The 23,867-nt window shown below is 47.0% G+C and overlaps 1 protein-coding gene across 2 annotated transcripts; it reads left to right on the top strand.

Annotated features, from left to right (window-relative positions):
* The first annotated feature begins 3,426 nt into the window (after positions 1–3,426).
* On the top strand, positions 3,427–22,152 carry LANCL1 (LanC like 1). Of its 2 annotated transcripts, XM_037397540.1 has the most exons (9): positions 3,427–3,573; positions 3,811–3,928; positions 11,444–11,651; positions 15,468–15,603; positions 15,937–16,083; positions 18,019–18,201; positions 18,631–18,807; positions 19,089–19,161; positions 20,034–22,152. In XM_037397540.1, exons 1-9 carry the CDS (start codon positions 3,490–3,492, stop codon positions 20,108–20,110), a joined length of 1,203 nt encoding a protein of 400 aa, XP_037253437.1. In that variant the 5' UTR covers positions 3,427–3,489; the 3' UTR covers positions 20,111–22,152. The 2 variants fall into 2 exon arrangements, with proteins under 2 accessions (XP_037253437.1, XP_037253438.1); XM_037397541.1 differs by lacking the exons at positions 3,427–3,573; positions 3,811–3,928 and adding an exon at positions 7,504–10,715.
* The last annotated feature ends 1,715 nt before the right edge of the window (positions 22,153–23,867 follow it).

Below are 23,867 nucleotides of genomic sequence, written 5' to 3'. Positions count from 1 at the left end.
CAAGCTGCTGCTGAATAAATAACGTGTAAAAGAGGTTCATAAATACAGCTGGGAAGCTTCTCACTTTTACTCTGTACTGTCTGAAGCTCTAGCACAAAGGTACCAACACAAAAAAGAAACAAAATAAAGCAGAGATGGGGAGATAAATGACATAACTTGGATTACATCTCTTAACTGTCCACAAAAATTGGTAGTAGTTTTGTAAATACACCAAGACATCCCTGGGGCGATTTTTCAGCAGATGAAAGCTTTCCCACCACTCAAGCACTTTGCCTCTACTGTTTTCCAGGACATTCACACACAGAGTGAGGATGACCGTGCCCTGTGGAGCACTTCCACACACAGCCTCCCAAACCCCCTTTTCAGGCTGACAAGGCTATGAAGGACACTTTATCCTTGCTCACTGCACTCCCTCACATACAGCATGCAATTGCAAAGGCAAAACAAGCAACCCTCATATTTATTATTACAGGATTACCATGCCAAGCCCATCTGGCCCACAGCATGGAGGCCACTGCGCGAGGTTGATCCAACCCTGAGAGGAGCCTATGGAGAGGGGTAGATGCCAAACCACCATTTTAGAAAAGCCACTTGCAAATTCACATCTACACTGCCCAGTTTGGGCACCTGCTGACGAGATTAGCAGTAGGTGAGATTACAGAATTGACAGATGCCTACAGCCAGTGAAGGACAGTGACCCCAGGACACTCTCAGGTAGGAGGTGTTTCAAAAAGCCCTCAGGCAGGATGCCAAGTAGTCTGTAGATAAGTGTAACATCTGGCAGAGATTTGGGATTCACATCCTCACTGTAATGAGGAGGGAGCAGACACCCAGACATCCCGGGATTTTCTTCAGGGTGGACTGTGAAACAACAGTTTTACCCATGTAACTACAGGAACCACAGATACTACCAGTCCAGTAGGGACCACCAACAGCCAGAATCCTTATGCTGCTAGAATTCAGTAAGGATTTGTCTTTTGGACAATGTTGTGGAGCAGAAAATATTACACACTGTTCTCACAGGTAGAAAGTTGTTGAGATGTCTTTTCAACCACTGATTGCAAGTCACTTCAGAAACAGAATTTTCTAGGGCTAACTGTGATGGGACTGCCAGGAAGGCTACCAGAGCCTGCTTTCTCACCATTTCCTCTGTCTACTCCGATAGCTGCTTCCACACAACATTCATCTCTAGATGTGTTCTGAACAGATTTGCTTTAAGCACTTTTTTCCCCCCAGTGAATTCAGCATGACCCTTTTCAGACAAAGTAAACAAAAAAGCCACCCCCGCCCCCCATCACCCCAAAATGACTGGGATGGAATGAGAACACAGGAACAGCTTCTCTCTCAGGCTCATTTCCTCCTTTCATTCCCTATTCTGCATGGGCTGGTTACTAAGGATGAATCATGAGTCACTTACCCAGGCTCAGGGGGACAGCCACAGTGAGACACTCTGGATTTATCCTGGGCAGCAACAGGTCCATTGAAGCCTAAGTGACCACAACAATTGAGAAAATAACATACTGAAACACAACTCCCTGGCAGGGTGCATGAAGAGAACTGGCAGAATGATCTGGGAGAAGCGTCTCTGTCTTTAAGTGATCCGGGGGGAGGAAAAAAAGAATATGGAAGGAATCAAAGATGAAAGAAAGACTCCAAAGCTGAAATTGTGTGCCTTATGCTGGAAGTTAATACTGAACTGTGCCTGGGGGAAGGAGGGCATAGAATATTGTTTTGACCTGCAGGTGGAAGGGAAGACCGTAATACAGGGCTATAAGCAGAAGACCCCACATTATTTTTGCTGAGCTGCCTCTCTGAATACTAAAGCTGCACAGTCCATCTCCCTGCCTTGAATGCAAGGCAATGCTGACATGATTGAAATTCACTAAACAAGAAACAGCTGAGTGGAAAAGGAACTGAAAGTGAACATAATTGGGATTCCCTCTTTTCTGCTTGTTGCTCCCCATCTCCTGCAATAACTTTTTTTTTTTCTTTTCTTTGAGCTCTGATTTTACAGATTGTAATAAAGAATGGACACATGGACAGAAAACCAGAATCCCTTAGATAACACGACTGTCCCAAGCATGAATACAGTGACCTAATGATCACCACCGAAAGGTAAATTCTTATGATCTGCTGTTTCCCCTAAACCCACCCAGATGGATTTGGCTCCTGCAAGGGGCAGTGCCACTGCATTTAGACCTCTACAAGCCACCAAGAGCTTCAAGCTCAGACACATTCATTTGCAGTTCCCCGAGAGACACACGGGCAAGCCTGCAGAGCTAGAAGTGCTGGGGAGCCCCAAAGCTGTGCCTGTCATGGACTTCAGTGAGCCAGACTCCAGGCAGGGATGTCACAATCCTTCTCAGGCCTACTGGGTCAGGAAAAGGGGAGCCGAGCACAGTGTTATAGCAGGCAGAAAGGCAAGAAGGCCTGGATTCAGACATACAGCACGAGGACAACTTAATCCAATGAATGCTATCCTGTTGCCAAAGGTACACTGTACACGGCTGGCTGCGCGGGGTACACGGCTAGAAGATGACTGCAGGGAGACGCCCAACACCAGTACAACATCCCAAATGCTATGCAGCTGTGGAAAGCACTGCTCAGGCCTATGAGTCATAGGGACCTACCCTACATTCACAAGGAAGACCTGGCTTAGCCAGCACAGGTGAGATGCAGCAGCTCAGCAAGGGACAGCAAGGAAGACACCCCGTCCCTCATCCAGGCCCAGCCCTAAACTGAGCTGCTGGAGGGGAGCAGAACTCAATATATGCTCCTTGGACTGACCCTCTGCCACCACAACCACATGGTACCCATCCCCACAAGACCTCAAAATCCCCAGGGCCGGCTGCAAGGAGCCCCAGCCCCCCCAACGGCCTTCAAGTCCCACACAGCCAGCCAAGCCCAACTGCCCCTAAACACCACAGGGCCAGCTGTAAGGGGCCCCTAAATGGCACAGGGCTCCCTAAACCCCACAGAGCAGCTACATGGGGCCCCTAAACCCCACAGGGTCAGCTGCAATGGGCCCCCAAACACCACAGGGTCCTCTAAACCCCACAGGGCCAGCTGCCAGGGGGACCCCAAACTCTGCAGGGTTCCCTGAACCCCACAGCGTTCTCTAAGCCCCACAGAGTCAGCAGCCAGGGGGACCCCAAACACTTCAGGGCTCCCTAAGCCCCACAGAGTCAGCAAAAAAACCCAAACCAATCCCTAAACCCCACAAGGCCAGCTGCAAGGGGCCCCTAAACGCTGAAGCGCCCCCCAAATCCCCCAGGGCCAGCCGAACAGAGCCTCTAACCCCCGGGGAGCCCGCCAGAGCCAGCTGCAAGGGGTCCTTAACCCCGAGAGGCTCCGCACTCCCCACGGAGCCGCGAGGCGCCGCCTCAGCGCCGGGAACGGCGGGACCGACAGCAGCGCCCGCTCCCTTCCGGGGCGGGGCGGGCCGCGGCCCAGCGGAGCGGAGCGCGGCGGAGCGGGCACGGCGGCACCATGATGGCGCAGCGGGCCCTTCCTAACCCCTACGCGGACTATGACAAGTCCTTGGCCACCGGCTACTTCGACACCGCCGGGAGGGTGAGCGGGGCCGGGGTGAGGCAGCCGGGGCGGGAGCGGGCCCTTCCCGGCCCCAGCTGGGCAGCAGGGGCCCAGCCCGGCCCTGAGGTACCCGAGGGTTTCCAGCGGGGACCTGCCAGGTTTAAAACCACCCGGTGCCCTAGTTACGCGCCCTCCAGGTAGCTCCAGCTTACCAAAACCCCATCCGCCTGCCGGTGTGGCCTTCACTTTTAGTGGTGGGGGTTTTTTTCTCCACAGCTGACCCCTGAATTCACACAGCGGCTGAATAACAAAATCAGAGAGCTGCTGCAGCAGATGGAGAGGGGCCTCAAGTCTGCCGACCCGCACGACTGCACCGCGTACACCGGCTGGGCAGGTAGGGCACCTGCTTGGGCTGCGTCAGATGGGGCAGGAGCTCTCTGGAGCCCACTTCTAGGTCAGGCCGAGGCAGACTGTTGGTTTGTTGCGGTGTTTGAATGATCATGTTAGACTTGTGTCAAGAACAGTGCTTCTTCTGGCTGTTTTAATCCATTAAAGGGCTGTCTTTCTCAGGACTGTGGTTTTGGAGGTTTCGAGCTGCAGAGGGAAGACTTTAGTGTTGCAGGGCACAGCTGGGGCTTCTCTTGGTTGACAGTCCCAGACTTATGCCAAGCCGTCACCTGCTTGAGAGCAAACACGGGAGCCTTCGAAGGGACTGGCTCCAAATCTGGCTGTAGTGGGGATGGCGACAAGTAAATCAGTGCTTTGTGAAGTAGGCAGATACTTGAGATAGGTCATTTACCCGCAAAAAGACCTTGCATATGGCAGCGGTGAGCTTATGGCCTGAGATAATGTCTGTCTTTTCTGTTTGGGCCGAGTTTTATCTTACGACATTGTCTGATTGGCAGGTTGCTCCATTCCTGTTCCCCAGGTAGTGCCCCTCCACTTAGCCAGGGCTAGTTCTGCTCCCGTATCTGCTGGAAGGAGCAGAAATGCAAATGTGAGTATTATGAAGGATGAAAACCTTCCTCACACTAACTCTTGTGTGCAAAGCTTCCAGGAGCTTGTCTTTCTCTTGTGCTGCATTTTCAACCTGGTTTTCCTTCCTTGAGAGTGTGCCCGACCTTCTGCCTCCTATTTTTTCCCACTGGAGCCAGGGAGGACACACCTTTCTCTGCCACTTCATCCTTGGCTACTGCTGCATGCTTTGTCAGCTTTTCTGCCTTCTGCGCTGTGCCAGGCTCTAGGGAGGGACCCTGGGGTAGTTGTGATTAACCTCATGCTTGCTGCAAGATGTTTCATTGCTCCGCGGGGTTTTGGGAGGGGGGACAGTACACTGCAATCCTAAATGGCAATTTTCTACATTATAATCTGGGTGTGGCTGGCTTGCACTTGGATGCTGTGGAACTTGCTTGGGAAAATGGTGTTCATTTGCATTGGTGCTGAACTAACGTTGCAGCTTGATGACAGCAATGCCAAAAATGCCTGCTTAAAAATTTTAGTAACGTAGACAGGCATAGACAGGCACTGAGAGTGCTCTAGAGCAGTTCCTGTGAAATGGTAGGATGCCAGTATTAAATTCCAGCGTGGGAGAGCATTGATTTTATCAGTTGCTGCCTGGCAGCACTCTGCTGCTCCTGCCTGTGAATTTATGCATTTTGGTTCAGTGCTGGCTGATTTCACCTTGGGAGACAGGTTTAGTCTTCCAGCCTGTGTGACCCTGCTGAGGTCCCCTCAGATGAAAAGCACTCCATACATAAAGATGGTCTTCAGTCATGAGGGTGCTACTTGGCATGATGGCAGTCAACCTCTGGCCAGAATAATTCAGGAGATAAAAATTAGCTGATATTGGGAATACTCTGAAATTCTGCGGGGAGAACGTAAACACCTTTCCCCAGAGGCCATATTCCTTTCCTTAGGGTGGCCTTGAGGAGCATCATGTTGGAAAGTGACTGCAGTTGTGCAACAATGGTTGAGAGCTCTGGTAGGATTTCAGCTCAGTTTTATTTGGAAGGGAGTTTCTTAAGAGGGATTCTTCTTTTTTTCTGCCCACAGATCATTCCTTATTGGGCACACAACTTTGTTGCCTTGGCTAATGGGATTAGCAAAAAAACCATGGACAGATTTCCCACAGGTCACAGCCTGCGAAGTAAAGTTTGCAGATACTACGCTGTATCTTTGTCACCCTCCCTTCTTTTCTAATCCTAGCTATATTAATTTATTCAGTACTGGTTTCCAGAGATGAAATTAATTGGGCCAAGACAGCAGCTTTTTCCTGTAATTGCTTATGTAGGAAAGGCTTGTTGAGTATCTTCTCATGTAAATCATTGCCCAGCAGTCTGAAATGAACCCACACTCTTGTGGCCACTAATGAGAGAGATTTGAAATACGGCTCTCTTAGCACAAACTCTGCGTGAAATGTAACATATTAGAGTGTACTACATTACACCCAGTAATACACAGCATATGCTGGCATTTTACTTCGGTGCCTGTTGCCTTCCCAACACACTTGACAGAGCCCTGTTCCCTCAGCCTGCATGTGTGCCAGCGAAGCCATGGCTTCTTGGCACTTGAAGTTGGAGCAGAGGGAGGGAAGGACTTCTGTTTTCAGCTCAGAGGCAGTGAAAACACACTTTGGATCAAGATTACCCAGTGAATGGCTGAACGCCCTCAAAACACATTTCAATCAGTTTGTTACAGTTTCATTAAGTTCTCCATAGAGATCAGGGCCCTGTAGGCAACACCTGGTGCATGCCTGGGTATAAACCAGGGTTGGCTGTGGTATTCTGTTTTGTCTTTTATAGCTAGAGTGCAGTAAGAGCTTTTGTGGTCTTAATCGGTTTCGCTGGTATCTGAGTGTTGACTGAGGGAATGTAAACTGCCGTAAGCTAATTCTGAGTCAGTAGCAGTTCAAATCCTGGCAGAAGTACAACTGCCTCATCTGTTTTCAAATAGATTTTCATGAGGGTGCTGAAGAGTATATACAGGTGTGGTGGTATTTCTTAGCGTAGGAGGCCTTGCTCCAATGACTGCCACGACTGGGAGCACAGATGATGGAAAGGGGATGGAAGGTTCCAATGGAAGGAGACTGATGTCACTCCTGTAACCTCTTAGCTGACTGCAGAGGCTAGGAAGCTCCCGTGTCCAGTGCGTGCTGCACTGTTGTGTCCTTCCCAGACAATGAGGTGATCTGCCACCTGAAACGGAAGAGATTCCCCTTCTTCTATGTTACAGCAGTGCCTCTGGAATTTGCTTGCCATGCAAGCATTCCCTTCTTTAGCAATGTCATAGTCATGGCTTTCAGAGCTTCAGGGCCTCTGAAACAGACCAGTGAGTCCAGCTGGCCTGCCCCACCTGTGGCTTTTGGCTGGCCTGTTGGCAAGTGGAGATGAGGAGCTGGGCTGAGTTGCCTTTTGAAAGGACTCTTCAAAAGATACACCAGAGGAAAGAAAAGTCATTTAATAATGGATAGAAATTCTGACCGTACCAGTTCAGGAAGGCTTCTAGAAAAACACCTTTCATTCACTTTAGCGCAGCATCTTAGTTTTAACCTCAGAACCCAGAGAATTTGCATCCTCTTAAGAGTTTGGTTCAGAAAAACAAAATAATCCCTACAGAATAAGAGGCAGTGAGGCTGCGTTTGATGAGAGAATAGAGTGCCTTGTATCACACGCATAAACCACATTCCTGCCAAGTGCTTGGTGAGTAGTGTGAAATCTCCATTCTCGGAGATAGTCACTATTTGACTGGACAAGGTTCAGAGAGCGATGGGATGTAAAATTGAAGCTGGCCTTACTTTCAGATGTTTGGATCAGATCACTTCCACAGATCTCTTCTAACCTAGTCTGTTGCACAGTTCTGTGATGCGGTAGGTAACGGGTTGGTTTAGTTTGGACTGGACTGGTGGTGGGTTGGGTTTTTTTTGGGGGGGTGGGGGGTGCAAGGGAATCTTCTTCTGTAAAAAGTTTTACAAAAGAAGTGTTGTTACCCAGGTTTTAAGGCTGAAAAAGCTGAGGCATCCTGAGAAATGCCCAGTGTCCCACAATGCGCTAGGAAGGCAAGCAGTAAGCTGTAGTAAAATGCACCTGCAGCTGCCCAGACAATTCTGAACGTGGCATGATACAGCCCTCCAGAGGCGGTGTCTCGCTGTCCCATTCAGCATGGCTTTGGCATGACTTCTGAGCACAAGATAACATCCATGCATCTGCACCAGAAAAGATGCTTATATCCTTTGAGCTGGGCAGTAGAGCTATGCCACCCCCTCTGTAACTTTTACCCTATGCCTGACTCATTACGAGTGACATCAGTTTTCTCAGCAGAAACCATCAGGCTTCATAACTATGTGCAGAGACCAGTTTCCACTTCTTTCTTCTGTGTTGACATTCTGCTTTGAGGGTGCTGGCTGACTTCCCTGGGTCAGCACAAGAACTCTGAGCTGTAGATGGTAGGTTTGGAACTGGTCCAAATTAGGTCAAGAAATCTCCTCATGTGGCAACCTAGTGTCCCGTGTGAAAGGACCACGTTTCAGCTCAGCCCCTGGTGGACAAGGAGGTGTGTTCAGAACAATCTGATGGACATCCGTGCTGCTGCTGGCAGCGAGGGGACTGCAGGGAGCTGACACCAAGCCACGCTTCCTCTCAATGTTATCCACTCTATTCAGTGTGAAGGGGAAGCTTTGTCTCACTACTGCTGTTCTCCCACCAGCAGAATTGTTTGCAGTGGTAGTGCAATCCAACATAAAAGAGCAAGGTTAAACTTGCAGGGTAGGTGAGGCACAGCTTTACTTCTCTTTGATCAACAGAATGGTCATATGGATGAGAGATTCCCTCAGCCTGCTGCAGTGCTTTAGCTCTTGAGCAGGAACTTCTTTGGTATCTCCAGTGATGTCTGCTCTGTTGAAAGCAATGGTTGCTAAAATCAGGGCCATCAGCACTAGCCAACTGGTACAGCTGGTGCAAACAATTCCATTTTCTACTATGTACATTTAAGTCTCCTCTGCCCCACTCAAAAGAAATCTCTAATGCACAGTACCCCTCTGCATCTACAATACTGCTCATAAAAGACAGCAAGAAGAGAGGTGGTGTTTAGTGTCCTGCTGAAGATGTGAAATTAACAGGCTTTGTGAGAGACAAGCAGAATTTATTTTTGCCTCCTGGTTTCCTGCAGTGAGCAAGCATCTCAGGCATTAACACTCCAGCGTATTGGCTTCCTACGCACTAGAGGTTACAGTTTCAGTCATCAGAGCCCTGCTAAAAGATACGCTGTCAGTAGCACGTGTTCACTGTTGTCCTGCACCAAATGACATCTGATGCATCCTCCATCACATGTGGCTATGCAGTAGGTCTCAACAGTGCAAGAAGCAAAAAAAATCGAAGAAACCACAACAAAGAAAGTCCAGTAGCAATCAGTAAACAGAATAAAGCCCATACATCTTTGGCAATAGCAGGCCACAGGCAGCTGCTGCATGGCAGTTCTGCTGGAAACAATCAGGAGTCTCCGAGGTCACAAAAAAAAGGTCACATTTCCAACTGGGACACTGAACACGGACCTCCAGGGCACACAGAAATGGAGCAGATCCACTGCTTACCTAGACCCATTTAACTGATGATGCTGTGTTTGTATAGCACTTGAAGCATGCCAAACAAACAACCAGTCAGCTGGCAAACCCTACCTCGTCAGTTGGGGTGGGGAAGGTATTATTGGAAAGGGAGCAAGGCAGAGCTGTGGAATAGCTTCTGGAGAGCAACACTGCGTAGCTGAGCCAGGTTCTTCAGATGGAACTCTCTTGTCTCCCAACTGCACTGCCTCTGAAATATGCTGCCTACATCTAGGCACACAGGTCAGTATAGGCTATTCCCCACCCTGGTGACTGTGTTTTGTATCCCTCTGCATACATCTGTAAACATTGCCTCTTTATGCATGAATATGCCCTCCTTTGCTGGCCTTCCTTACTTTTAGGCTCACAGATAGCAACGGAGCAAGCAGTGGGCTAAAGGCAGCACTGCATTGTGCCCTTCTGATCGGCTTGGGTGTATGAATTCCTTGAGGAATGAGTTGAGAAAACTGGCTTTAGATTCATTTTTTAAGGCCTTTGGGTTTTAAAGGAGAAATGAATGACTTGGGGAAGCAGCTTATCCCTTCCATCCTTCAGTGTATGTAGGTCAGTGGTTTTTTGAAGTCTTTTCCAAAGATGCTTGGGCCTGGGAGGAAAGGGGGCAAGAAATGTTTTAAAGAGGAGAGGCAAAGAAGTCAGAGGAAAATGATGCTGAAACATTTACTTTCTAAGAATTCAATTCTAGCAGTGGTCTCAGCAAGGTAGTTACATACATAATTAGGGTGGTATGATGGCAGTGGGAATAGAAGCTACTTACAAAGCAAAAAGTTATGTATTAAAGCAGGTAAGTCAAGAGTGCAAGTTGTGCTCAAACAGCTATCAGGCCTATTAAAGGCTAGAAGCTGTGTTAGGTGCTGAATAAATCAAGGAGAATCACTTGACATTTGCTAGCTGGAAGAGGAGGGTTCCCCTTTAAAGAAGGGCTTCATCTCCACATCCTCATAGACTTGAGCAATGACACCGTACATCTGAGCTTTCTCTGGAAATACTAACGCTGAACTGCTTAGAGAGAGGACAAGGTTATTAGCTTCAGCAGGAAATGGAAATTTGCCCGTAATAGACACACAGAATAGAATTGTCTGTAGTGCGAAGCTTTGGAGCTTACCCATGCAAAATGAGAAAATGATCTAAATTTAAAATTGTCCTCAGTATCATGGAAAGGGATTTTGCAGCATGCTTGTCTCCCTTCACCTTACCACATCAAAACCTGCAGAGATTGGCTTAATTAATTTAGGCTTAAAAGCAGGACCTCAGTCCTCTTAGAAATGGTTACTGTTAAGGGGAGAAATAAGCTTTTCTCAAAGTGATATAGGCCAGTACCTTTCTTCAGTGCATGTTTGAGGATGCCTTCCAGATCAGAAGGACAGTTCAAATGTGGCAGATCTTTCAGACACAGCCTTACTGAGGACTCTCCAGTTACCTACTAAAAGCTTCCAAGACCTGGATGAAGACAGGGCAGAGGCAAAGGACAGCAATTGATGTGACTTCTCAGTAGTGGAGTTGCTTCTGTAGCTGGCCAGCCAATTGAAAATCTCCAGGGAAGACCATGCAGCCTTTTTCAGCATGCAAGGTAGCTCTTTCTGTTTTGGACAAGGGCTCATATCATGAATGATGTGCTGCAGAGGAGAGTAAGACAGCCCTTTTCTTTTCTAGGATGCACTGGTGTCCAGGGAGCTGTAAGAACCTTGCTGGTGCTTCCCTTGGGGGCACGGGTGGGGTTGGGGGGAAGCCAAGTAGAATGTCTTAAGGTTGCTGCTTCTCAGTGCTGATCATGTGTCACTTTCTAAGATATCCAATCCAAGCTAAGTGATCCAGCCCTTTACTTCCTGGCATGAGAAAAAATAATTGAGATAGGGCAACAACTCAGTGCTGCTCTGCTGCAAGTACCATCTTGCTCAAAGATGATTTCTTTTTTCTTCCACTGTTTAGCAACAGTCCCAGGTACAGCTGATAGATTTAGGTGGGTTTGCCTATGTTTCATCTTTTGCTCCTTGCTACTAAAACTGTATGTAACCTGTGTATCAGAAGCTCTGCTGTCCTCCAGGACCTCCTGGATCAGACAATGCTGTTTGTCTTGATCTGCAGTCCACTCATGAGCAGCATCAGGTACAACAAGGTCACAAAGCAGGAAAAGAGGCTGTGGGTTATGCTCCTGGATGTGACCAAGAAGTCTGTCTAGAAGGCTTATGCTCTAGATGAGGCTGAAGGACAGGCTTTTAAGTTTGTTAAAATAGCCAGGGCACATAGTGGAATGGGTAAACTTTTCTGGTGGGTGCAACCTTTATGTTCCTTTTGCAGGCATTGCTTTGCTGTATTTGCACTTGCATGATGTGTATGGAGACCCAGCCTACCTTCAGGTGGCCCACGAGTACGTGAAGAAAAGCCTGAGCTGTCTGACAAAACGATCCATCACTTTCTTGTGTGGAGATGCTGGGCCCCTGGCAGTGGCTGCTGTTGTCTACCACAAACTGCAGAACCAGAAGCAATCAGAAGACTGCATCACTCGGTAAAACGCTTGGTTATGCCTGTGACTTGAAGTTCCTCTTGCTCATAAAGCTGGTTTGGGCTTGTAGCGGGCACTCTCCACCAAGCCTGAATACATTTTGTTGCAGTCTTATCTGAGAGAGAAGCCAGTAACTTAGTGAGCCAGCACAAACTTGGTGAAAGAGCTAGCTCAAAGACAAACACACTTGCCTGTCAGCCTGCAGAGCAAGGATATTGTTCAGCTGGTATTGCCATCTTAAAAATTCCAGTAAGCTCAGAAAGAAGAAAAAAAAAAAAAAAAAAAGACAAACAAACCAGGTGAGGTTTGGTATTTTTTCGGAACCCTTAAATTTAGCTTTACAGCCATTTTGATGAAAAGGAGAAATGTGGTAGGATTATTAGATTAATTTTGTAACTTGCTTTCACTTGCTATTTATTAGTTGACCTTGACTTAAACCTAAGATGGAAAGCATCCCTTTCAACTGCTGAATGCAGCTGGTTATGATTCATTTAGTTCCATTTCCTGCCTTTCCTCAACTGTTTCCAAATGTATTTTTGTTGGGTACTTCAGAAAAGCACAGACAAGCAGTCCTACAGTCAGATCAGCATGTGGCAGAGGAAGGAGGAGATGCAGTTGCAAGCTTTTGTTGCTTAAGGGAAATCAGTTTTGAGAAGGTGAGAAAGTCCTGTAAAGAGTTTCCATTTACGTACGGTCAGCACAAAAGCAAGACAAAACCCCTCACATTTCAAAACAACACTAAGTGCCTTTAAGCAGCCGAGCAAGTGATGCATAATTTCAATTTAAAAAGCCACGGGTGGGAATCAGAGGTGCCTGTATGGTTTGGACAGCAAGTTCCCACTCCTGTAACTAAGAATAGCTTCTGGTTTATGTGGATAAAGTCAGTCTGAGGACAGAACTCTCTTCTTTATTTTTTAAATAATCTGTCGTTTAGGTTTTGCTTAATACTGTATCAGAGTGGTGAATCTCACTACGAGTAATGTATTTGCTAACAAAAAGGGAACTAATCTATCAAACATTACAGGCCAGTTGTGGTCAATGCATAAGCCCCGAGTTGTGAAAAAACCCTAATTAATGTTTTCTTGCTGTAGATCTCTCCTCCCCGTATCCCTTCTGTTCTGCCTACAGTTTTGTGGCAGAATGGGAACTCATTATTAATTCTGCACTGCCATCTAATGGCATAATAAAGGCAGAGCCGTGGAAATTGGTTTCTTCATACATCTGAGAGGAGGAAAAAAGAAAAATGTGGCTTTCTCGAAGAAACAGTTACATCCTTACTTTGCCACTAATTCCCAGAGCAGTTAGCCTGACCATGCTACCTTTAAAAAGAGAGTATTTCTTTAAGAAATAGTTCCCTTAATAAAACTCCTAAGTGGGTTTTGCATATGCTGTTTAGTTACAGACCAGTTGCTAATTTATGCAGTGCAAGTGCATAGAGAGTGCACTTCTGTTGCAGCTGTGGAGAAGGAGGGCCTCTCCATTTTGTTCTCAGTCTTTTAAAGCACCTCATCTTTACTGAGCCCGAGGAGGGAATCCATCAGCCAGTTTTTACCTTCAGTGGAAGAGACAGAACCTTGTGTTTTCTTACCTCCTTGCTCTTGCCTAAATGAGTTAATGACCAACAAATGTGCTTTTATGCTCTGGAGAGACTAATGTTTCAGGGCGTCCCATTTTCCAAGAGCCTGTGAAAATCTGAGCTGTGTTCCAGGAGTCCTCTTTTCACCGCCATCTCCCACCAATTCAGAAGGTCAAAGATTTGCTTTTAGAGCCAGTAGCATACAAAACTCGCATCTTGCTCTACAGCTGTCTCACTTCCCTTCTGTCCAGAAACTACTGATTTTTGAGAGTTGAGGTAATAGGCTGATATGTGAGCAGGAGTGGCTCTTCCTTTCAGGGACCTGTATTTACCCCCTTACACCCAAGAAATGCATTCTGCATGCAATCAGTCCAGCAGTATCCCCGGCATCTCTTGCTGCATGCACGCCATGCAGCCCTGCCCCACATTTCAGAAACAATAGAAACTGCTGCCAGGCTTCCTCCCCTGATTATCCTGGCTGGGAAAGCAGCTAGAGGTAGACACAACAATGTGTAAGGAGCAAGAACAGTAGCTCCAGCTGCTCTGGATTTCCCCATGAAAAGAAGGTTTCACATCCAGACCTCAGAAAATCCCTGCTATGGGTATTACTATTTATCCACCCACCCATTCCTTCTATTGCACCTGACATTTCCCTGACATCTCAGAGCCAAACAACATCACCAGCCAGCATCTCTTCTGGCCAGCGTGCTGCTGGCCAGTCCATCTGTCAAAACACTGTTTTCTTCCTTGGAAACCCTCCTCTCTATCTGCCTTCCTTGGACTTGGGGACAGGGGACATGAGGAGACAGCAGGGCTTTGCTTTCAGCTCACACAACTGAGAGGGACCTGCACTTATGCCTAGTCTTGGATGTAAAGTCTGTCTCTTGGGTTTAATCTGTGAGAAGTCTCCCCCATGGAGCAATGCGCATCTGGAGTGGTACATGAGGCCTGGGGCCAGTCCACCTTGAGACACTGCTCTTTCCTTTCTACTTCAATAACCCTGCTCACTTTGAGTCCAGTGCCAAAGGGAGTCAACAGCCCAGCATCCTTTCTCTGCTCTGAGGGTACTGTGGACATTTGGTTCTTTCCTGTGCAACACATTGTTCTGCCTAGGAGCAGAGGCTGCCAAGACACATTTTCTGCTCCTCACACTGCTGTGACAGGGAAGCCCTGCGCACACACACAGCTCTCCTGGTAGTTTCTCGGCCCTACCCCTGTTGCAGCCACAGCAGGAAATGGCTGAGGGAACAGCCGTGAAGACACTTATGCTAGTATTTTAAAAGTGATGGCATTTTTCCGATTATCATCTCAGGGGTGAACAGAAAAATAAACCCAAAACTAGTCACATCCCTGCCTGCTGCTCTGACAGGGAAGGACATCCAGCCTTGCTGGAAGTGTGGTGAGAGGCAAACCAACGGAAAAATCATATTAAGAGTGAGCTGGGCTACAAAACACCAGTGTGAAGAGCTGTCAGTCTCTGTTAGCGCTACGGGAATATCACCAACTTTGCAACATGATAATAGAAAAATGGCAAAGTATCTGAGTCCAGCAGACCTCTTGCTCTGCACATACGGGCTAAAGCCTAGTGCCAGCCAAGCTGTCCTCAGTGTGGGGTCGCACCACAGCCAGCCCACAGCACACACTGCTGAGCTGTTCTCACTACTGCTCAACCCTAGAAAAGATGTCTTGTATGTGCCACAGAGGCTTGATGTTAAACAATATTTTCAGCTGCTTATCCCCACCTCTTACCTAGATTTTTAGTTCATAGAGGCCCCTCTTTTTCCACTGACAGAGTGCCCCTCTCAGGCATGGAGAGAAAGGGGCTTTTCTATCAGGACTTCCAAGCGCAAGGGGTGAGATTCTTCCACATACCATCAGCCCTAGTTTGACTTTCTAGCATTGCTTGAACAACTTTATGCTGACCATTTCCTATAGTCCACGTTTCCCTGCAAGTAGCTTTCCTGGAGCTGATGTTTTAAAGAACAAGCACATAGTATGACTGCATTGTAAAGAGCTGAGCAGACTAAAGCAATAAGCCAAAAAAAAAAAAAAAAAAAAAGCAGAGGGGAAGGAGGAATTCTGCACTTGGTGTAGCTGGAAGGCTGAGAACCAGACTGGCCTGACATCTCCCAGGGCACAGGCAGCATGAAGGGACCAACCATGTTTCTGAGCTCCAGTCTCACTACTTGGTTAGATGGCTTTGAGTGTCCTCTAATCTTCCCCATGTGAATTTTTCTTTGTAGTTTGCTCCATCTACACAAGCTTGACCCACGAGTTCCAGATGAACTGCTGTACGGGCGCATAGGCTATCTCTATGCGCTAATATTTGTGAACAAGCACTTTGGAGAGGAAAAGATCCCTCAAAGTCACATTCAGCAGGTACTGTGGCTTCTGTTGATTTGTTAACTGTCTCTTCCCATGCAGCTCATCTGCAGGTAAAAATCAATGCAAGATGTAGAGAACTCTGGAAGGGAGAAAATGCATCATGGTATGCCTGCTGCTCTTCTTCCAAATGGACAAAGCACCACATGCCCACCCACCACACATACAAATCCATAGGCAGTACTGACCTGGCATACATTTCACTCCCTCACCCACACTCTTCTCTATGCTTGGGCAGAAAAACAACTCTTCTGATCTGTGTCAGGATACTCACTGTGCTATGTCCAATACAGCAGCATTTCCTTCACCCACATCTGTTCCCATCCATAGGTCTGTGAAGCAGTTGTAGCCTCAGGAGAGAGCTTGGCCAAAAGGAGGAACTTCACAGCAAAGAGCCCGCTGATGTATGAGTGGTACCAGGAGTACTATGTAGGGGCAGCCCATGGTTTGGCTGGGATTTACTACTATCTCATGCAGGTAAGAGGCACTGGAGGGGATGGACCTTTAGCAGCTGTTTCACATTTCTTTGAACAAGGAGGAGCATTTGAGTTGGCTCTTGGTGATGACAGGCTGGTAAGGTCCCTTGTCTGATTGACTTCTGTGGGTGATCATGCATCTCCACTTCTAAAGGTTTTCTCCAAGTGTGCGAGATTGAAATTCCCACCTCCATGGAGATCTGTAGAGAAGTGTGACCTGCGTTATACCAGCAGTTTCACATAATGGAGACCTGTAGGACAGCTGGGTTTGAGCTTCCCCCTCTTGTATTAATTGCTTGTGAAGTATTCCCATTTGATGGTGTCTGCGGGCTGCCTGCATTTTTTGAGGTGGTTACTTGGAGCAATCCCAGACCATTACAAATTGAGAATCTTTGTAAGAAAATCATAGTGAAAGAGATTTTGTTCATAGTAGGAAGGCGGGAAATGCTTTGTTTCCAAATCAGGGCCTGTATCTAAAGGTGAAAGAGGTGGGACTTTTTACTTTGATAAAGCAGCTGAGTTCTGCAGTGCCTGAAGAAGGCATGGCAAGACGAGAAGTTGGGAGCTGCAGTGCCGCTTTGCTTTGATGCTGTCTTTCTCACAGCTTTGCACAACTTGCTGGAACTCTGGCAATATTCCCTTCCCCAGCTCAAATGAGGGTGGTGATTTCCCTATGTGGGTCACTTTGTGCATAAATGTACAGTGCTTAAGCTCTGAAAAATAGCAGCAATGAATGACATTGCCTTTTCAAAGCATTAAGGGCACCCACTGAGCAACGCAAATTATTTTAGCATAGAAGAAGGTGATATCTTTTATTAGACCCAGCTGTCACAGCAAGGGGAAAAGAACCCACCAGGTTTCAAGTATTTGAGCTTTCCTTCAGGGCCCTCAAAGTTCAATCCCATATACAAGATAAGCATAGTTCCTGTGAATATAACCCTCTTACTTGACTCAGAGAGGAAGGGGTGGTTGGTATCTTGTAAGTGGGAGGAGATTTGGCAAGAGGAGGATGTGAGGTGATTATTGCCCAGGAATACAGAACAGCTAGTTGGGAGCAGAGAAGGCAGCGGTGTGCAGTGAGCCTGAATTTGCACCGAGTCGCTGAGGTTGTATCCCATAAAATACTGCATGGGCTTCATGCTTCTCTGCAGTATGAAGTACAAGGAGCCTGGATCAGCCAGGCATGATGCACAAAAGGCTTTGGGAGAAGCAAACAAGGGAGATATGGAGAGGACAACATTGGACTCTTACCTCTAATGGTTTTACAGCACAAGCATTGCTTTTTAATTTTCAAGTTATCAACCTGGGAACAGTGTGATCCTTAGGTGAGAGTGCTCGCTGCAGTCTGGCATGGGAAATCAGAACTGCACAGATTTCATGTGAGGTAGTGTCATTGGAAGAGGACTCAAGCCACTCCCTTGTTTTCCATCTGAGGTCAGCGGTGAAGTGACCCCCTTGCAATTACCCAGAAACATCTGTGAAAAAGCAGTATCACAGCCCACCAGCATGGCTGGCCCAGCAGGTCAGAGCTGAGATGCTCTAGGTGCTCATTGCCTGTATTCATCCTTAATACTGATTTTAGACAGTTTATCTCTTCACTCCAGCTCTGGGTACCTGAAACTATTCCTACTTATCAGGAAAAGAAGCAGCAAGCCCTCTTGCTAAAGGGCCAGGTGACATGCTGGGGGCAGTCTTTGTTTCTGGGGATGCCAGGGTATAACTGGAAATAAGTCATTGCTGAAGGACAGAGCTGCCTGGGGCCAAGTGAGTGTTTGTGATGTGTGAAAGCCTGGAGCAAAGAAATAACTTTATTGACAAGGAGTAAGAGGGAACATGGTCATAGCTGGGTTTGTTTCTGTCCTTCAGGCAGATCTTGGGCCTCTTAGGGACAGACAGAATGGTAATTCTCCCCAGTTTAACACTTTCTCTCTCTTAGCCTGGCCTTGGAGTGAGCCAAGTAAAACTGCACAACACAGTCAAACCCAGCGTGGACTACGTCTGCCAACTAAAGTTCACATCTGGAAATTACCCTCCATGCATCAATGACACCAGAGACCTACTCGTCCACTGGTGCCATGGGGCACCAGGTGTTATCTACATGCTTGTCCAGGCCTACAAGGTACCAGAAATCTTGCAAAGACCCTTTGGGGACCCCTAAAGGTGGAACGTCATCATGGAGAAGACTCTATTAATAGAGTCCCTCTCTCCCTGAGAATAGGATGGCTTGTTACAGTGAAATCACCCACAGTGACCACTGACTGGTATGGAAATTAGTCTTTTTAAAAATTGTTTCTGAAAATACCCATCAGCTGTGTGGGGTGTCCTGTAGCAGGTGACTGATGGTGACAACTAGTTGTCTGTGAAGTAATGGTCCTACAGTCCCATTCATCATATCAAAAACATTCTCCTTTAAAGTAGACAACAAAGTCACAGCATTAAGACTTCCATAGGAGAGAAACTAATTAACCCAAGCCTCCCCATCACACAGGGATGCCCTTGGTGTGGAGGAAATTGCCTCAGCAAGGGGGAATATTTCTTGTCTCTGTAGGTCTTTGGGGAGCAGCAGTATCTAAATGATGCCTTGCAGTGTGCAGAAGTGATCTGGCAGCATGGGTTACTGAAGAAAGGCTATGGGCTGTGCCATGGGACAGCTGGCAACGCTTATGGCTTCCTCACACTGTACAACCTCACGCAGAATATGAAATACCTGTACAGGGCTTGCAAGGTAAGTACCTGTGTGAGGAAGAGAGAGGGGATTGTTCACTTCTGCCTTTTATGTCACTGGCTTTGCCTTTGAAACCCAATTTCTACTGTGGCAGAGATGCAGCTAGATCTGACTAGCTCCACTAGACTAGTCCTTCAGCAGTGCAGTCATTTTCTGACAGCCTGTACAGAAGGAATATCCCTGCAGAAGCTTAGCTCTGCAAGAGATAATGTGAGTATGAGGGTGGTATTTTATTTAAGATCTGTCCTCAACAAAATGTAAACATTTTTTTTTCCTCTCAGTTTGCAGAGTGGTGTTTAAGCTATGGCCAACATGGGTGCAGGACTCCAGACACACCATTCTCTCTCTTTGAAGGTAACCTCTATCTCTAGGCTTGTGTTTTTCTCCTCGATCTGAGCCAATCTAGCACCAAGGAAAACAAAATAAATGCTTCACTGAAGTCTTTGCAAAACTTAGTGTAGAGGATGGGAAGGAAATTGTATCTACTTTTTTTACCCTTTTCCATAAGTAGTCTTTTTGTAGCACAGACTAATGTCTTAGCTGGAGCATCTTGTCCTCTTGGGCCTCCCACACAGATTCTGCACACAGGTCTCAAGGGGAATTCTTAATGGGTACAGGCCAAAGTCTACCTTACGGTAATTTGTAGCCTGGCTTCTCAGTCTCTTTTCTGTGCATTTTTAAGGATTAAAACCAGTTCCATTCCAAAGTTGACTGAGGAACAAATGGCTGCTTTTGTAGGCCTTGTTGGCTCCTCTGGCACTTTGTGGCTCCTCCTAAGCTCTCCCCCAAAATCTGCCATCAGCAGGTATTACTGAAAGAGCCGTTTCATCAGCTAACATAGATCTCCCTAGCTTTGCTTCAGGAACAAGGGGAGTTAGATCAGTGAGGACCTGAGGCAGCATGTCACTGGGTCCAAAGTTTTGCAAAAATGTTCAGATTATTAAACCTGTGGACAGGTAAAGCAGAAGGGAGGGAGCTGCAGGAGGGGAAGACCCATCATGTTTTCCCAGGTGATTTGCAACATTTGAACAACTTTGAAATGTTTTCCGCACTGAAGTACCTAAGTTGCTCGGGAAACCTGGGTTCAGACCTTGGAAATTTAGGTGCTTCTGAAAAACGTTTTCCTTGCTTATGTCTGCATGACTCATTCACCCCCTAGATAACTGATAAAATAGGTGCCCAAAAGGAATCTCTCTGAAGCACGTTGTGTTTTTTCTTATCCTCAGGAATGGCTGGAACGATTTACTTTCTTGCTGACCTGCTGGTGCCAACCAAGGCGAAATTCCCTGCATTTGAACTCTAAATCTGAGTTTGGCAGTTTCCTGCCTGAATCCTTCCGCACTGGGAAAAACAGTTCGAAGCTGTTTTCTCCTTCTTCCAAACTCATCATTGTTCACCTGACAATGTAAATCCATCCTTCTGAGGGCATGCTGAGTTTTCTAATATTTCTAGTCATCTCATTGCATTGTTTCAATTTAAAAGACAGAATACACATTTTGCTGTTGTCTCTTAAAAACACAGAGCTGAAGGTGGGAGCATGGATAAAATGCACAGTATTTTGTTGGCTATAGAGTTCTGCTGTTTTCTGTGTCCCATTTCCTGGCAAGAAATTTTCTATTTAATGTAACTTTGGCCATTTTTTTTTTTTTTTTGTGTGCTGACAAATAGTTGCAGGAATTTAGTTGCCTTTGGAAAATGAAAAACTGAGACCCTTGCCCTGCAAGTTGCTTTTAAGTGTTTTCTTTCTGAGCAGCCAGGGACTAGGCAGTTCAGTAGCTGCGCTGCTCCACGCAAAGCAAATGTGATGGACTGTGGAGTCTTTATATATGTTTTTTTAATGTCAAGATTGCAAGTGGCACAGCTGGAACTGACATACCAAAGCCTTGCCCTGAATTTTCACCTGTCTTTTTTAAAGACAAAGGCTATGTATAGCTCTTCTGTGCTTTTTTTCCAGTGACAGACAAATAATCCACTAGCTTTTGTGCTTATTTGCCCATCTTATGCTAAACCTTGCAGAAGTCCATTGATGATCTAATGGAAAACCCCAGTCTAGAAGTGAGCTAAGCGCGCTTGCTGGTGTGGTCTCTTCTGTTTACCTTTGAAAGTTGATTCTGCAGTCATTATTTAAAATTGTGTATGAATACTATAGGTGTTAGTTGATGCTAGGCCCACCAGCAGCAGCATGGGAAATGAAATGTATTCCACTGAGTTTTGTCAGTGTTTAACCTATTACCTATATAGATGTTTACATGCTTTGTTTTATAAGCTTTCCTGAACCTGATAATTTGAGCCACTTGTTTGCCTTGTTACTGCTTGTTGTAGTTTGATATGCAACCACACATCAACCCAGCTGGAAAATCTGCCCTAGGTTAAATAGCTTTGACCTGTCAAGCAGACCAGATACTTGCAAGGGGTAATCTACTTTTCCATCCTTAGCTGATGCTATACTAATTTGCAGCAATTAGGGACATGACCCTGTAAAACACTTCCTTAGCACTAAGCATGAGCTAAACTCTGAGCAGAGTGATAGTTACTGATGCAGCTGTACCACTTTGCTGATTGAGGGCAGCTCCTCTGCCTGCACAACAGTGGACGTGAGTTCTCATCTTTTAAGGGCTCAGTTGCTGAGTGCCTCAGGCCGCTTAAGAGCAGGCAAGCAGCTGCAGGGCAGTATCGGCAGGCTCCAAGCCAGCATGCTCCTGCACCAGCGATAGGTGAAGCAGGAGAACCAGACCTGGCATACTAATGCAGCTAGCTCACAGGTGCCTGAATGCAAGGCAGCCTCGCCGCAGTGGCATAGGCAGACCTCCAAGAACCTGCTGGGTGGGCTGCTCCAGCAAAGAATAGAAACCATTCCTGGAAGGCTGCCTGATCCTCAAAGCCCAGCCTCCTGTTGCCATCACATGTTTTCTGGAAGTTCATCAAAAGACAGCCTGAATTGCAGAGTAACTTTGGGCCCAGCATCCCCATCAGAAGCTCGTGCAGACTCAGCAGTGGTCATCCCCTGTTGTTCATGGGGCCTAAACAACACAGGGAGGTGACTGGAAAGGAGAAAGCACAGCCCCAAGAGCGTGATTTGGCTAATCAAAACAGTTTGGGGGTGGGATCCTGTAGTACGTGAGGCCTGCTGTAATTTACCTCCTCACTTGGCTGGTGTGATGGCAGCGTAGGGACGTTGCTCTGAGCCTGGGCTTCTCCTGGGCACTGCTTCTGTAAAGGAGATGGTTTGTGCAGCCTGATGTCACAGCACCATCACACCCCAGGGTTCGTACACCCCAGGGGATTGTCAGGGCCTGGTGTACAACTGCAGAGTGGAGCACTGTTTAATAAAAATGCTGAAATGAACAAGCTTTGGGTTATTTCTACCCCCTACTTTGTGACCAGGATTCATGTCTGAAGAGAACAAGATGCCACAACAGCTGCTCCGGTGGCTCCTGGGGTCTCACTGACTTCTCACCAACCCTGGGTGTCAAAAGAGTATTTCACATTTTTCCCCATCTCCAATCCATCGCAGGCCGTGCTTTTCTCCCAGGACATCCTTTGGCAACGCTGTTTCCATCCAAGTCCATGTCCTCCCCACTGTGGCTTCCATTGGAGACGACAGTCCTGCAAGTTAGTCTTAACTGCACCAAAATGTGCCTGTGTGCGCTGCTGCCCACCAGAAAGAAGATGTGAATCCTCCCAAAAAAGCATCCCTCTGGCCCAGTGGCAGGAGGAACAGGCTGCCTGTCAGGCTGGGACTGTTCAGCACCAGAGTGTTTAAGACCAGAGTGTCAGGAATGGTATGAGTAAAGGTGATCCTGTGCTCCAGCACAAGCATAAATTAAGCTGCTTGAGTCCCGTACAGCTTGGTTTTCTACAATTTCCATTTCTATTGAGGTTTGTGGTAAAGTTTGTCAGGGAGGGGGGTCCAGCAATTGGGATGGGAAAGCAGCATGGTGCAGAGTGTCTCTGGTTGCCCTTCCTTTTTCATATGGGGGTGTGGTGCTGCCCACTTTCATGCATCTTTATGCCAAGTGCAGGGAGTGGGAGCAAGACAAAGCCTGAATAAACACTACTGCTTCAACAAGCTACACAAGAGGGACTTCATCAGACATGTAGACATTTAACAGTTCTTGGTGATGTTTATGTTTGTCCATGACAGTGTTCCATTTTTAAAAAATCAAGTGCCTTATACTCCCAAGAAATAAGTAAAAAATGTGTTTTGAATGGATTGCCATGTGGCTCGGTTTTTGTTCACCTCCTGCGTATACCAGTGTGATGAGTAAGATGAAAAATGTCACGCTGTTAACCAAACGCCAGCTGTAGGTGTGCATCTCCCCCGAGAGCCTGCTGTGGTTTCAGCTCTCAAGAACTGACAGCAGCCTCAGCTATGAATGAGGTGACACAGGGACAGTGTGAGAGGACAGATATGTTATTGCTGCCTCTGCCCAATTTATTTAATTTCCCATTCTTGCATATAACTTTTCAAATGCCCACAAACTACAATCAGCACTAATGCTAAATCCATGGCTAATACTATGTTGCCAAACAAGTCCCCCTCATGAGTGGTTCTCAGCCCCAACAGCATTAGCAGCGAGGCACACAGCTCATCTGAGAAATCAGTTCACGAACTACCACTGCCATCATTTAATGCACATGGGTTTCACTTTGAAGCCGCTTCAGAGTAGGCTGCTGGCTGCGGCCTGGCAGTTGCCCTCCTTGTATTGACAGGGAAAAAGCCTCCACAAACCCCACCTCGGCCTCCTGCCCCTAACAGGGATGTTGCTCCATCTGACAGGCTTGGAGCTGGGTGAGGTGGAGAATTCAGGTTGCATGTCCCACATGCAATGACTCAAAAGCAGCTGTGAGAGAAGCAACCCTGTGGGGCGCAAAGCTGCTGGCAAAAGGCTTCATTTGCACAAGTTATCCAGCCAGACCTTGCTTCTCTCCAGCATCTCATCTGACTTCCATCTCTCTGCGCTGTTATCTCACCTTTGCCCCTTCCCCTCTTTGTTCATGTTTTTCCACCACCTTGGCCAAATTTGAATGGAGTTTTCTTATGGTAACACCCAAAGGAA

This window comes from Falco rusticolus, chromosome 8 (assembly GCF_015220075.1).
Source record: "Falco rusticolus isolate bFalRus1 chromosome 8, bFalRus1.pri, whole genome shotgun sequence".
NCBI lineage: Eukaryota > Metazoa > Chordata > Aves > Falconiformes > Falconidae > Falco > Falco rusticolus.
This window is presented reverse-complemented; position numbering and strand designations above follow the sequence as displayed.

Excerpts from the sequence above, each read along its gene's own strand:
- LANCL1 (XM_037397540.1), top strand. The coding sequence starts at position 3,490 with ATGATGGCGCAGCGGGCCCTTCCTAACCCCTACGCGGACTATGACAAG. Across the intron at positions 15,604-15,936 it reads CTCAAAGTCACATTCAGCAG|GTCTGTGAAGCAGTTGTAGC; the intron begins GTACTGTGGCTT and ends TCCCATCCATAG. Across the intron at positions 19,162-20,033 it reads ACCATTCTCTCTCTTTGAAG|GAATGGCTGGAACGATTTAC; the intron begins GTAACCTCTATC and ends TCTTATCCTCAG.